At 59.5% G+C, this 13,981-nt stretch overlaps 1 protein-coding gene across 1 annotated transcript; it reads right to left on the bottom strand.

Annotated features, from left to right (window-relative positions):
- Positions 1 to 857: 857 nt before the first annotated feature.
- LOC115916024 (Fc receptor-like protein 4) lies at positions 858 to 3,816 on the bottom strand. Its single transcript, XM_030969731.1, has 9 exons — positions 3,801 to 3,816; positions 3,368 to 3,562; positions 2,928 to 3,206; positions 2,384 to 2,686; positions 2,218 to 2,301; positions 1,815 to 1,836; positions 1,662 to 1,713; positions 1,053 to 1,122; positions 858 to 967 (listed from the first exon to the last, which is right to left on the bottom strand). The coding sequence occupies exons 1-9, from the start codon at positions 3,814 to 3,816 to the stop codon at positions 858 to 860; spliced, it is 1,131 nt and encodes a 376-aa protein (XP_030825591.1).
- Between the last annotated feature and the right edge of the window lie 10,165 nt (positions 3,817 to 13,981).

Raw genomic sequence — 13,981 nt, forward strand, 5'->3', positions numbered from 1 at the left:
CTGGAGGGGAGATGGAGTGGATGATAAAGAGGAAATGGGCAAGTGAATGACAGCTGGAGCAGTGAGTGAGGCTGGGAGAGTAAAGAAGAGGCTGGAAAGAGATGATGGAGTAGCTGGTTGCTGGACTCTTTTGGTACAGCCATGGACAGAACCATGCTTCCTTGTGACACAGAGGCTGCATCCAGGGGGGAGGCGATGGCTCAGAACTGAGAGGGTTCAGTTTGGAGACCCCCCCGGCCCCAGGGGGTAGACAAGTATGGGGGAGACAAGAGGTCCTGAGAGTGAGACTGTGCCCTTTGGGAACTGGGCAATGCACCATGGCCCTCCAAGAAGGACTCCTCTCCTCTTGACAGACTGAAATTGAGTATTTACAGGGTGATGGATGGAGAGTTGAAATTTGGAAGATGTATTGGAAATGGTGGGGGGGAGAAGGAAATGCTTTTTGTGGAGTTTTCATTTTCCAGGTGTGTGTGTGTGTGTGTGTGGTTTTTTCTTTTGTAGTTTAGTTAATAAACCTTTTTTTCCTAAGCTAGAATCCTGCTTTGCTTATTTCCTGGTCACATCTCACAGCAAACACCAGGGAAGTATATTTTCACGGGGCACTGGCATTGTGCCAGTGTCAAACCATGACAGGGGCCTTCCCTGGAAATTGTTCCTTTTGTGACAATTTGGACTCTGAACCTTGTTGCTGTTGGTTTTATCTCTCTCATTGCTGTTGCAGGAAATTGTTCTTCTCTCAGCCCTTTGGGATCTTTGTGCCCACACGGGGAGGGAGAGGGTCAGTTTTTAGTGGCAGCACACACATGAGTGGGTGCCCATGGGTGGGGACCCCCAGTGCCCCCCAGTTCCCCCCAGTGTCACAGCACATTCCCGTAGATGTCACTGGGTTCCCGCGGTCGCCCCTGGGGTCCCCGCAGCTCCGCGTAGGTCACCTGGGGATCCTGGAGGGTGGTGGCACGGGGGGACGCTGCGAGAGACACGGGCTGTGGGATCTGGGTGGGGTGACACTCGTGGGTGCCGTGTCCCTCTGCGTGTGTCCCCCCCGTACTCACCCCCTGCCCTCTTGGTGACCACGACATGAGTGTACAGCGCCTCCCCCTCCTCTGGAGATCCAGGGGGGCCCTGAAGGAGCAAGAGGGGATGTGGGGAAGGATCTTGGGGTTTGGGGTAAAATGGGAGAGTGTGGTTTGAGCCCCTCACTTGTCGCATTGTGTTTATGTTTTATATAGGGTTTTTTGTAAAGTTGGTTATTTTTTATAAGTTAAGAATTTGGTTTGACCCTTAGTTCCCCCATGTTCTCCCTCATAATGGTTCGTTTTTTCCACCAGTTACCTGTCAATCATTGTAACCAACTCCTTTTAATTTCTAGAAATTTCTATGTCAATCTTCCCTTACCTAACATATGATTTGTCCCCTGAGCCTTTTCCCTCCCCGGGCCATTTCCATTGGTTCAGTTGTGTCCCTTGCTCCTCCCCTGGGCTTTGTTCATTGGTCCCTCATGTCTCCTTCTGTTACACCCCTTCCCCTTTATAAGCGCCTCCCCAACGGTTTTTCCCTGACACCGGTACTGGCCCCACCTGGGTCAATAAAGCGCCTTGGCATCCATACGTGTGTCCACTCCTTCCTTCCTTCACCTCAGTACTTCACAGTCCTGCTCTCGCCTGCATCACCATGTCGCAGACGGAGCCACTGCTCGGGGTTCTCGCCAAGCACCTGGGAGTGGCGGGATTCGTAGTCTCCACCGGTCACTCCGGGAGCGGCTAGCCGGCACCCATCAGCTCCAGTGGCCGCGGGACGAGACTGCACGCACTCACCTTTCCTGCTGCTTCCTGGCAGCTGCAATGGAGAGAGGGAAAGGGTGACGGTGGGGTCCCCAGGGCCTGACCCCTCTCAGGATTCCTGAACCCCCACATGACCCTCAATTTCCCACAGGACACCCAAGCATCCCTGAAACCTCCCAGAATTCATGAACCTCCCCAGTGCCCTCGACAAAACCTCAAGAACCCAAACCCCCACAGGGACAGAGACCCTCCAAACACCCCCAGGGCCTCATAAAGATCCCCCAACATCCCTGCAGGACCCTCCAGCAACTGCCCAAACCTTACAGGACCCCTAGACAAGGTCACTATTCTGAGGCTGTGGGTGCTGCCCTATCACTCCCCAACTCTGGGGGCATCTACAGCTCCCTGGGACCCCTGTCCCCCCATTGTCACCCACCCACACGGTGCCACCAGTGCCAGGCCACAATGACACCCACGAGCAGGAGCAGGAACAAAAGGGCCCCACCAACACCTGCAGCCACTGCAAGAAACACAAGGGACATATCCGGATCACCCATCACTCCAGGGGTCCTGCACTCCCTGGTGACCCCATGTGACCCCACCTGTGACCCAGGGTGAGCCAGGTGTCACCTCCAGGACCAGCTCTGGGCTGAGTGCCCGGAACACACGGTGCCCGTCCTGTCCCAGCTGGTTGATGGCCACGCACTGGTAGGTGCCTGAATGTCCCACATCGATGGCCCCGAGCTCCAGGAGGGGACCCCGGGCCACCTCCTGCCCATTGTGCAGCCAGGTGAAGGTGACAGGGGCTGAGCCCACCTGCACTGAGCAGCACAGGGTCACGGGGTCACCTGCACGCACCTGGTGTGACAGGTAACTGGGGGTGATGGTGGCATTGGCCACGGGCACTGTGGGGACAGAGACAGGGCTGAGGCCACAGGGAGGGGCTGGCAGCCAGTGTGGGGGGATAGGGACAGGGGAGATGGGTGTGATGGGGGAGGTCGGGCATGGGGTCACAACACAGAAGGGGTGAGGGGACACGGGGCAGAGGCGGAGGGACCCGAGAAAGCTGTCAGGGGGACATTGAGGTACCCAACCAGGTAACCTGAGGAGGCTGTGGGGGCTCCCCGTGCCCATCCCCGCACTCACTGCGCACTGTGACGCGGAGCCGGGCGCTGGTCTTCCACACGGCCCCACCCTCGGAGTGCACCTGGCAGCTGTAATTCCCCGAGTGGGAGACCCCCACGGCGGGCACCAGCAGCTGCAGGGACCCCTGCGGGCCCCCCACCACCTGCCCGTCCCGGTAGAACACGTGCAGGAGGGGGGCTCGGGGCCACAGGGGGCTGGGGGTGCTGAGGCAGCTGAGAGTCAGGGAGGACCCCTCAGAGGGCTCAGGGGGACCCTCCAGCACCGGCACAGGGAAGAGCTCTGCGAAGGAGAGGGGAGGGGGATTTGTGTCCCCGAGTTCCTGGGGAGGGTCTGTGGGGGTTTCGGGCTCGGGGCTGTGGGTTGCTCACCATGCACTGGCAGTGTCACTGGCACTGACAGCCACAACTTCTCTCATACCCAGTATTTCACCCGGCCCTTGCCGCTGTAGCAGCCACTGTGGTTCAGCTGCAGAGGGGACAAGGACAGCTCAGTGTCATCGTGGCGCCCCCCCAGTTTCTTCCCGTTGTGGTAGAAGGACACAGACATGACTGACTTGTCCTGCTGGCGCCAGCAGCGCAGTGTCACCATGTCCCCCACCAGCAGTGCCCACGCCAGCACCTGCAGCACCAGATTGTCTGGGGGACAGAGGGGTTCTGTTACACCCGATGGCACTGGGACACCCCACTAGATGGTCCAGCGCACCAGGGGTCCCCAATTCCAAAAGGGGTTCCCCCAACACTCAGATGTTCTGGGATGTCCCCAGAGCAGGGGACAGGCTCTGGTCACACAGGAGGTCACCCATGGAGCAGAGCCCATCCAGAGCCCTCGGGGTCCCCGCGGGTGCCAGGCTGGGGACACCCAAACCCGCCTCACCATCTGAGACTGTCATGGGGGGGCTGCGCGCCGGTGCCAAGTCTGTCACACGTGTAGGTGCCACTCTCAGTGACATTGAGGCGTTCAGGTCCCTCCTGCCCCAAGCGCCGCCTGTCCCTGTACCAGGTGGTGGCACCGACTGTCCCCGAGCCCTGGCAGGTCAGTGTCACCCGGTCCCACAGCACCGCCAGCCTCCAGGGGGCTCCACGAGGAGCGGGGTGGTCTGGGCACCTGTGGGTGACAGGGGACACCAGCCTGCCAGGGTCAGCGTGGGGCTGGGGATAGCGGGGCGGGGCCATGGCATCCCCCGAGGACTCACCAGCGAGGCCGAGGGTCTGGGCTGGAAGGAAGAAGGGACAGGGCTGGGTGGGGGCGGCACTGCAGGAACAGCAGCACAGGGCATGGGGTGTGGAACTGTCCCCAAAACATCTCCATGGGGGCATTGGTGTGGCACAGATGTCTCGAGGACATGGACACAGCCTCCATCCCATGCTCAGGCATGGTGACCCTGTGCTGGCACAGGTCACCCCCACCAGCCCCACAGCCACATCCTCATGGCCCTGTGCCCATGGTCCCATTCCAATGGCACTTATCTCCATGGTCAAAACACATAGTACTTGTCCTCTTGTCCCTGTCCCTGCATCCCTGTGTCCCTGTCACTGTCCCCACAGCTGCCCCAGCCCCAAGGTTCCTTCTGCCACATCCTTATCCCCACATCTCCATCCCCCTGTCCCTGACCCCATATCCCAGTTCCCCTGTTCCTATCCCCCTGTTCCTATCCCCCTGTTCCTATCCCCAAAAGCCACACCACAACTCTGGTCACACTGGGCTTCATGCCTTGCTGGCCTTGGGGACCCAAAGCCCCCCCCGTGCCCCCTCCCCTCCCCATCCCCGGGGTGTCAGGCCTGTGCCTGGGGCACTCACCCCACAGGAGCAGCGCCACCTTCCCGGCCATCCCGCTGTCCCCAGCCATGTGCACTGGCTGTCACTCGCTGCTGTGGCCACCGCTCCCCTGGCTGGTGGCTCTTGGGATGAAGGGGAAGGAAGCGAGGTCACGTCCGTCCCCACGTGTAGGTGGCCCTTGGTGGGGGCAGGGTGGCCACAAGTTCGGCACAGGCTGGGGACATGATGGGATAGTCTGGGGACATGGTGGGGGATGGTGTTGCAAGGATTGGGGGGCTTGGGGGAATGTGGGGAACCAAGGATGGGTGTCCAGGAGAATGGGGGTCCAGGGGAATTGGAGTCTCCATGCCTGGGGGCATTTAGGAATGAGGCTCCTGTGAGATCACAGCTCCTTCATGAGGTGCCTCAGATTTTGACGTGACCTAGGGCCCAGCAGAGCACCCAGCCTGGGGAACCCCAGGACCATCCTGGGATGCTCTGGGTCTCTGACCCACACACCCCTGAGTCAGGTCTCCCCATTTCCTGGCTCAGCCATCCCTGGCAACACTGGATGCCCAATTGGTTCAAACAAAATTACACATCTATAGAATAAAAGCCAACCCCTAAGGAAGCCTTTTCTTGGGCCATATTTAGGACCTCTCCCCATTTTGCTCATTCTCACCCTGAAACTTGATTGACTTCCCATGGAGGAAGAGGAGAAGCTCTGTCCATCCTTGGGACAGTGCACAGGAATCTGTGGAAATGCCCGTGTGTGCCTCAGGGTCTGTTTACCTGGAAAATCCACTCCAGCCTGCCCAGAATTCCCCTGCCTGGGCACTGCCTGCTCCTGCCACCCCCACCCAGCCCTGTCCCTTCTCCCCCTTTCCAGCCCCAGAACCCTCGGCCTCGGCTGGTGAGTCCTCGGGGTATGCCATGGCCCCACCCCTGCTGTCCCCAGCCCCCACACTGACCCTGGCAGGCTGATGTCCCCCTGTCACCCACAGGTGCCCAGACCACCCAGCTCCTGGTGGAGCCCCCTGAGGCAAGCAGGTGCTGTGGGACCGGGTGACACTGACCTGCCAGGGCTCGGGGACGGCCAGTGCCACCACCTTGGTACAAGGATGGGCAGCTGGGGACAAGAGGGAGAGCAGACAACTTCACTGTCACTGAGAGTGGCACCTACACGTGTGACAGACCTGGCAGTGGGCTCAGCCGCCCCGTGAGCGTCTCAGATGGTGAGGGGTGGTTTGTGTTCCCCAGCCTGGCACCCACAGGAACCCTAAGGACTCTGGGTGGGCTCCACTCCATGGGTCACCTTCTGGTGTGACCAGAATCCATCCCCTACGTACAGGGGGACATCCCAGAACATCCCAGTGTGGTGGGACCCTTGTATTGGAAGTGGGGACGACTGGTGTGCTGGCTGTGACCCAATGGGGGTCCCGGTGACATCAGGACCCTCCAAGCCCCTGTGATGTGACAGCACCCCTCTGCCCCGCAGACTGGCTGGTGCTGCAGGTGCCGATCCGGGCACTGCTGGAAGGGGGAAACGGTGACACTGCCTGCCGGGCGGCGGGACAAGTCGGTTATTCAGGTGTTCTTCTACCATGAGGAGGCGGAGCTGGGGGGCTCCACAATGGGACCGAGCTGTCCCTGTCCCCTCTGCAGCTGAACCACAGCGGCACTACCGCTACAAGGCTGGGTGAACAGCAGGGTATGCATGGCAATGGGAGGAGTCAGCGCCAGTGACAGTGACAGTGCATGGTGAGCACCTCACAGCCGCCACCCCGACAGCCCCACAGCCCTCACCAGGGACTCGGGGTCACCGTTCCCACAGTCCCGCATCTCCTCCCCTGAGCTTGTCCAGGTCCCAGTGCTAAAGGGTCCCCCGAGCCCACCCAGGGGTCCCCCTGACTCTCAGCTGCCTCAGCACCCCCCAGCCCCCTGCGCCCCGAGCCCCCTCCTGCACGTGTTCTACCGGGACGGGCAGGTGGTGGGGCCCCGCAGGGGTCCCTGCAGCTGCTGGTGCCCGCCGTGGGGGTCTCCCACTCGGGGAATTACAGCTGCCAGGTGCGCTCTGAGGGGGCTGTGAAGAAGAGCAGCGCCCGGCTCCGCATCACGGTGCACAGTGAGTGCGGGGGATGGGCACGGGGAGCCCCCACAGCCTCCTTGGGTGCCCTTCCTGGGCACCTCCATGTCCCCAGGCACCTTCCTTGGGTCCCCTTGCCTCTGTCATTTGCCCCCTCACCCTTCCATGATGTGACCCCATCTATGACATCCCCACCACACCCATCCCCTTCATCCCTATCCTCACACAGGCTCCCAGCACCTCCCTCCAGCTTCAGCCTTCTCTGTGTCCTTACAGTGCCCGTGGCCAATGCCACCATCCACCCGGTCCCCTGTCACACCAGCTGCACGCAGGTGACTCCGTGGCCCTGCGCTGCTCAGTGCAGGTGGGCTCAGCCCCCGTCACCTTCACCTGGCTGCACAATGGGCAGGAGGTGGCCCAGGGTCCCCTCCTGCAACTCAGGGCCCATTGATGTGGGACATTCAGGCACCTACCAGTGCGTGGCCACCAATCAGCTGGATGGGCACCGGGCACTCAGCCCAGAGCTGGCACTGAAGGTGACACCATGGGGACACAGGGATACAGGTAAGGTTACACAGGGTCACCAGGGAGTGCAGGACCCCTGGGGTGATGGGTGACCCTGATGTGTCCCCCTCTGTTTCTTGCAGTGGCTGCAGGGGTCGGTTGGGCCCTTTTCTTCCTGCTCCTGCTCGTGGGTGTCATTGTGGCCTGGCACCGGTGGCACCGTGTGGGTGGGTGACAGTGGGGGGAGAGAGGTCTCAGGGAGCTGTAGAGGCCCCCAGAGTTGGGGAGCAATAGGGCAGCACCCACAGCCCCAGAATTGTTACCTTGGCATGGGGTCCTGTAGGGTTTGGGGGGAGGTGCTGGAGGGTCCTGCAGGGATGTTGGGAGTTCTTTCAGGGGCGCTGGGGGTGTTTGGGTGGTCTCTGTCCCTGGTGGGCTTTGGGTTCTGGAGGCTGAGTTGGTCAGGGCACTGGGGAGGTTCACGAATTCTGGGGGCTCCAGGGATGCTTGGGGGGTCCTGAGGGGAATTGAGGGCCCTATGGGGGTCAGGATTCCTGAGAGGGGTCAGCGCCCTGGGACCCCACAATCACCCCTCCCCTCTTTCTTTGCAGCTGCCAGGAAGCACCAGGAAGGTGAGTGGGTGTGTCCAGCCACCCTTACACCCCCACCCCACAACCTCTCCATCCCCTCCCAAACATCCCCTTTATCCCCACAGGGCCCCCCGGGAGCCCCCTGGCCCCTCCACAGGAGGGGGAGGTGCTGTACACCCACGTTATGAGCACCAAACAGGCGCAGCGTGAGTACTGTGGATGGGGGGGACAGTGACACGTCACCCACTGGTGTCACCCCCACCTTGGTCTCCACAGCCAGTGTCTCTTGCAGGGCTCCCCCGCATCACTGTCCCTCAGGCGCCTCAAGTGACCTACGTGGAGCTGCGGGGACCCCACAGGCGACCACGGGAATCCGGTGACATCAATGAGGTTGTGCCGTGACACTGGGGGGAACTGGGGGGCACTGCGGGTTCCCACCCATGGGCACCCACTCGTGTGTGTGCTGCCACTGAAAACTGCCCCTCTCCCTCCCTGTGGAGGCACAAAGATTCCAAAGGGCTGAGAGAAGAACAATTTCCTGAAACAGCAATGAGAGAGAATAAAACCAACTGCAACAAGGTTGAGAGTCCAGAGGGTCACAAAGGAATGATTTCCAGAGAAAGTCCCCAAAACAGAGGCAAATCCCATATGATTCCCCCAGCATGTTTCCTCCACCAGAGGAACCTAGAAGGGCCCTGGGCCTTCCTTGCTCTGATGGCCAAAGCGGCCTTCAGGAGGCTCTGGATTCTCTTGTCCCCTGTCCCAAACCCCTCCTCTGCCCTGTTCCCTAAACGAGGATGTCACAAAGGCCCTGTGGGGGTTCTGGAGCCTCCCCCTTTTCCAGGGAAGCCAGGATGAGGCCATGGCACAGGTTGGGGTGTCAGAGACAGAAAAATTTTGATGTCTGGAGATATTTTGGAACAGCTGTGTGTGGCAGGGGTGGGTCAGGCCTTGCTTTTGGTGAGACAAGGCCCCATCTGCCCATCAGTCTGTCACCCATGGCACACTGGGGACAGTGTGACACTCTGCCAAAGCCAGCTCCTGAGTGGCTGGGTGACCAGAAGTGCCACCTGGGGAGAGGGCCCTTGGTGACCCAACTGGCTTAAAAGGCAGAGCATGAGGTGGCCATGTCCATGACCGTGTCTTCTCTTGGGGTGTCTGTCCCATCCACATTGGAACCCAGGAGTTGGACACCTGTTTAAAAGACGAATATCTGTCTAGAAAAGTGGGAATGTTTCTGGAATGCAAAGAAGACCCACGTCGACAACTTTTTATAATTTCAAAAATAATGGAGCTTCAGGCCGAAGTGTAGGAAAATGAATAGCAGCACTTTCCTGGGAAATTTATAAACTAGAAGAGAACAAACAACACAAACCCAGAACTTTCCCTCCCGCTCGGCGCTGTTGGTTTTTGTGGCAGTTATAACCGCGGCCAGCAGGGGGCGCTGCAGGGAGCACTCCCGCCCAGCAGGGGCGCTGCAGGGAGCACCCCCGCCCAGCAGGGGCCGCCGCCCAGCTCCATCCCCTCAGGGGCCATGGCGGCCTCGGACGGGAGGCAGGAGGGGAAATCGCTCCTTTTGCAAACTCACGGGCACCAATCGGTCCCGGCACCACCACCGGCAGCGGGCAGAAGCCGCCAAGGCAGCAGGTTGGATCCCAGTGCCCACTGGCAGCGTAGCAGTGTCCCAGGGCCAGGCACACGCCCTGCACAACGCCCGCGACTGCTCTCCATGATCCTGAGCACCTGACCCCAGGCAGGTCTTGGGTCCACAGCAGCCCCTCTGGTGGCTTTACACCACAATTCCTGCAAACCCTCAGGCTTTCCCTCAGGTGAGGAGGGCAGGGATGGAGCAGCTTTGGGGACACCTGGAATCCACACAGGGTCACTCCCCAGAGCTCCAACACGGCCATGGCCAGAGCCTCTGCTCGATAATTCCACACTTTTCCCTCTTATCTGATTGCCACAACCTGAACACAAACATTTGTTCCATGAGGTTCCAGGAGGCTGCAGGATTTGTTCCAGAAGGAAGGTCCAGGTCAGCTTGTTGAGCAGACTGCTGTGGCATTTGCAGTACTTCTGGGGCTCTCTCAGTCCCTTACCAAGAGGAACAAATGATCAATTGCTGCATTTCTGGACTGGTTCTCTCACAGCTGCCCCTGCAGTGGGAGTTTCCAGCCGGCCCTGCTCTGAAAACCATCAAAGGCCCTCACAGAGCCACTGTCTGTGCTCCCTTTGGGTTTTGTGCTTCTTGCAGAGCTGAGCAAACCACAGCTAGGCCTTTTTCCCCCACAGAATTCTCACCTCTGCAGCAGCTCTAAAGCTGCCAGAATCAAAGCCAAGGGGGCAGGGGGGACCCTCAGGTGCTGGCTGCCAGCTGGGGCTGGCCAGAGCAGGGCTGGGCAATGGCCATCCCTGTGCAGTGGGGCTGGGCCATGGCTGGGCCCCACCCTTGGATGGCCACACCAACATCAGCCACTCCACAATACACATCACTGTCCCAACACTAACAACATCAAAATATTTATTCAGCGATATAATCAATAATGTAATATCAATTCATATAATATCCAGCAAAAGTCAACTTCCATTAACTTGTTTCTCACAATACATACTGGTAAAGAACTGTTATTCCTGTTCCCACATCTTTACCTAAAAGCCTCTAAATTTCAAAGTTATAATAGGACAGAGACAAGGGGGTTGTATTTTCCGATCCAAGGGAGGTTCCCACCTTGTTCAGCTTCCTTGACAGAGCTGAACAAAGAAACACCATTTCTGCCACTTTAACCAAAGAGCTGCATTTTTGTCCCAGGAGCAGGGAACCAGGTCCTGTGCCCCCTTGGAACTGGGATGGGCACCAGTAAGCCACCTTAGTGGGAGCACTGGGAGGGGATTGCAGAGCCACTAAGCACATGGGGGTTAAGAGGAACAAATCTGATTTGGATTTATGTCTCAACATATGCTACACATGAGGTGAAAAATGACTCTGTGTGTTGTCCATGTGCTGGGAACCCTGTCCCTGGTGAGGCTTCACACAACAGAGAATCAGGGGAGAGAAAGCTTCAGTGATCGGGCTGTGAGTGACCCCCACTGGCTGGTGGGACAGATGCCTGGGAAGAATGTCTGGGAAAAAATGCCTGGGAAATCGGGCTGTGGGAGGAGCCTTTGCAAATAAAAGCAGCAAACTGTGACACAACAGGAGCGTTTTGCTTTGGGTTTCTTGGAGGGATCAGGGGCTCGCTCGAGAGGGTCAGCTTGGCCCTCCTCCCCTGTGGGATTGACATTCTCTGAACCTGGGAGAAGCAGTGAGAAAAGCAAAGAATGGTCCAAACAGTTCTTATCTCATTTTCTGCTCCTGTGTTGTTCACAAGTGGAATGAATTGTGGAAGATTGTTTACCTGAAGGGAATTGGTGATTGGATTCTGGTGTGAGTGTTTTGATTCACTGACCAATTGAATCCAGGTGTGTGTGTGTGGGGACTGTTGGCTGACAGTCATGAGATTGTGTGCAGTGGAGTGCAGTTGAGTGCTTGGCAGATTCAGTTTAGATGTAATGTAATATAATATAGAATAGTATAGTATAATAATTATTAGCCTTCTGATAAGAGGGAGTCAGATGCATCATTCCTCCCGGTCATCAAGCAAAAATATCACTGATACTGCCCCCCTCGCCTTTTCCTCCCGGTGTCCTTCTTCCCTGTCCGCACCCGTTCTTCCCTGCTTCGCTGCTTCCCCGAGGCAGCTCATTCCTGCTCGTCCTGGACGTTCCTTCATTGCTTCCCCGATGGAGCGGATGCTGCCTGCACCCACCCGCCGCCTCTGCCGCGTTTCCCGTGCTGCCCACAGCACCGAGCCTGCTGCACCTGCCCAGCGCAGCCCCAGCCCGCGGCAGCCAGCCCAGAGCCCCCAGTGCCGCAGCACCAGCCCGCAGCCAGCCCGCAGCAGCCAGCCTGCAGCCATCGCTCGCCCATGCCACAGACACGCAGGTGCCGTCCTTGGAAATCACGCCCAGCCACTCCCAAAAGCCATGTGGGCTCGCCCTGGCTTGCAGCACACACACTCCATCTGCCGAGCTGATGGCCACAGAGCGCCCGGGCTCCTTGCGGTAACGCTGTCCCTGTCTTCTGTTTCTCTCTCTATCCTTTTCCCTTTCTACTGCCTTCTCTCCTCCTTTGGTAAGAACACTTACCCTCCTTTATCAATAAACACTTCTCAGATATAATATTGCTGAGTTTGTGCTTCATTTTCATCTGAGAAACCTTTCAGCAAGAATCCTCCCCGACTCCCCCTTTTTACAGCGGGATGGGACAGGGGTAGTGGGAGGGGGAATGGGGAAGCCCTGGGTGTACTGCAAGCACTGTGGGGAGAGAATGGGGCAGTCCCTGAGGGTACTTGGGCACTTGGATGGGGCTGGGGAGCCCCTGCAGCTACGAGCAAAGGGATGGGGGAGCCCTTGGGGGTACTGGGAGAGGAAATGGGGAGCACAGGCTGCCCTGTGTAGCCTCCCCCTGACCCAGGACCACCTCCCTTGGAAGGATGGGCAACCACAGGAGCCATGGAGGGAGCACCCCCAGTGTCACCCAGTGCCTCCCGCTTCCCAGAGCATCACAACTTTTGGTGTAGATTGTCATAGATGTCACTGGGTTCCCATGGTTGCCTGTGCAGCTCCATGTACGTCGCCTGAGGATCCTCCACCGGGGGTGCCAGGGGGTCTGGGGGGGCCCTGTGGGAATAAGGGGGTGTGTGGAAGGGGATGGGAGGTGCTGGGGGTTTGGGTAAAAGGTGTATCATGGCTGGAGCCTGCACTCACCTTTCCTGGTGCTTCCTGGCATCTGCAAAGGAAAACTGGAGGGGTGACTTTGGAGAGCCAGGGGCCCCCATCCACCCTTGGGAATGCTGAACCACCACCAGACACACAATTCTCCCCAGGCCCCCCAGTATCCTTGAACCACCCCAGTATCCCTGACCCACCCTACTTGCACCAACAGCCTGAGCCCCCAGAACCCCGAGCCTGGCAGGGAGGGGGACCCCTGATAGAACCCCCAACATCCCTGCAGGACCCTCCAACAGCTCCCCAGGGCTCTGAGCCATGGTCACTGGGGGCTCAGCCTCTCCCAAGCCAGGGGCTGTGGGTGCTGCCCGGCCCCCCTTTTTGGGGGCCTTCCCATCCCTCTCCATGACCCTTGTCCCCCAATTGTCACCCACCCACACGGTGCCAGTGGTGCCAGGCGGCAAAAAAACCCCCCACAACAACACACACCAACACGGGCCCCCCCCCCCCCCCCCCCCCCACCACACCGGGGGGAGGGGGCCCCCCGGGCGGCGAGGGAACAGAGGGGGGACACATCAGGGTCACCCATCACCCGAGGGGTCCTGCACTCCCTGGTGACCCGTGACCCCACCTGTGTCCCTGTGTGCCCCTGTGTCCTGCGATGCCACAGCCAGGACCAGCTCAGGGCTGAGTGCCTGGAACACGCGGTGCCCATCCTGTCCCAGCTGGTTGGTGGCCACGCACTGGTAGGTGCCCGAATGTCCCACATCGATGTCCCTGAGCTCCAGGAGGGGACCCTGGGCCACCTCCTGCCCATTGTGCAGCCAGGTGAAGGTGACAGGGGCTGAGCCCACCTGCACTGAGCAGCGCAGGGTCACGTTGTCACCTGCGCGCACCTGGTGTGACAGGGGACCGGGGGTGATGGTGGCATTGGCCACGGGCACTGCGGGGACACAGACAGGGCTGAGGGCACAGGGAGGGGCTGGCAGCCGGTGCGGGGGGATAGGGACAAGGGGATGGGTGTGATAGGGGATGTCATAGATGGGGTCACACCACAGAGGGTGAGGGGACACAGGGCAGAGGTGGGGGGACTCAAGAAAGGTGTCTGGAGCACATGGAGCTACCAAAGCAGGGGACCCGAGGAGGCTGTGGGGGCTCCCCATGCCCATCCCAACACTCACTGTGCACCGTGATGCGGAGCCGGGCGCTTCTTTTCTCCACAGCCCCACCCTCGGAGCGCACCTGGCAGCTGTAATTCCCCGAGTGGGAGACCCCCACGGCGGGCACCAGCAGCTGCAGGGACCCCCGGGGCCCCCCACCACCTGCCCGTCCCGGTAGAACACGTGCGGAGG

This window comes from Camarhynchus parvulus, unplaced genomic scaffold (genome assembly GCF_901933205.1).
Source record: "Camarhynchus parvulus unplaced genomic scaffold, STF_HiC, whole genome shotgun sequence".
Lineage (NCBI taxonomy): Eukaryota > Metazoa > Chordata > Aves > Passeriformes > Thraupidae > Camarhynchus > Camarhynchus parvulus.

Excerpts from the sequence above, each read along its gene's own strand:
- LOC115916024 (XM_030969731.1), bottom strand. Across the intron at positions 2,687-2,927 it reads GCTCCGCGTCACAGTGCGCA|TGCCCGTGGCCAATGCCACC; the intron begins GTGAGTGCGGGG and ends CTGTCCCCACAG. Across the intron at positions 2,302-2,383 it reads TGGCTCACCCTGGGTCACAG|TGGCTGCAGGTGTTGGTGGG; the intron begins GTGGGGTCACAT and ends TGTTTCTTGCAG.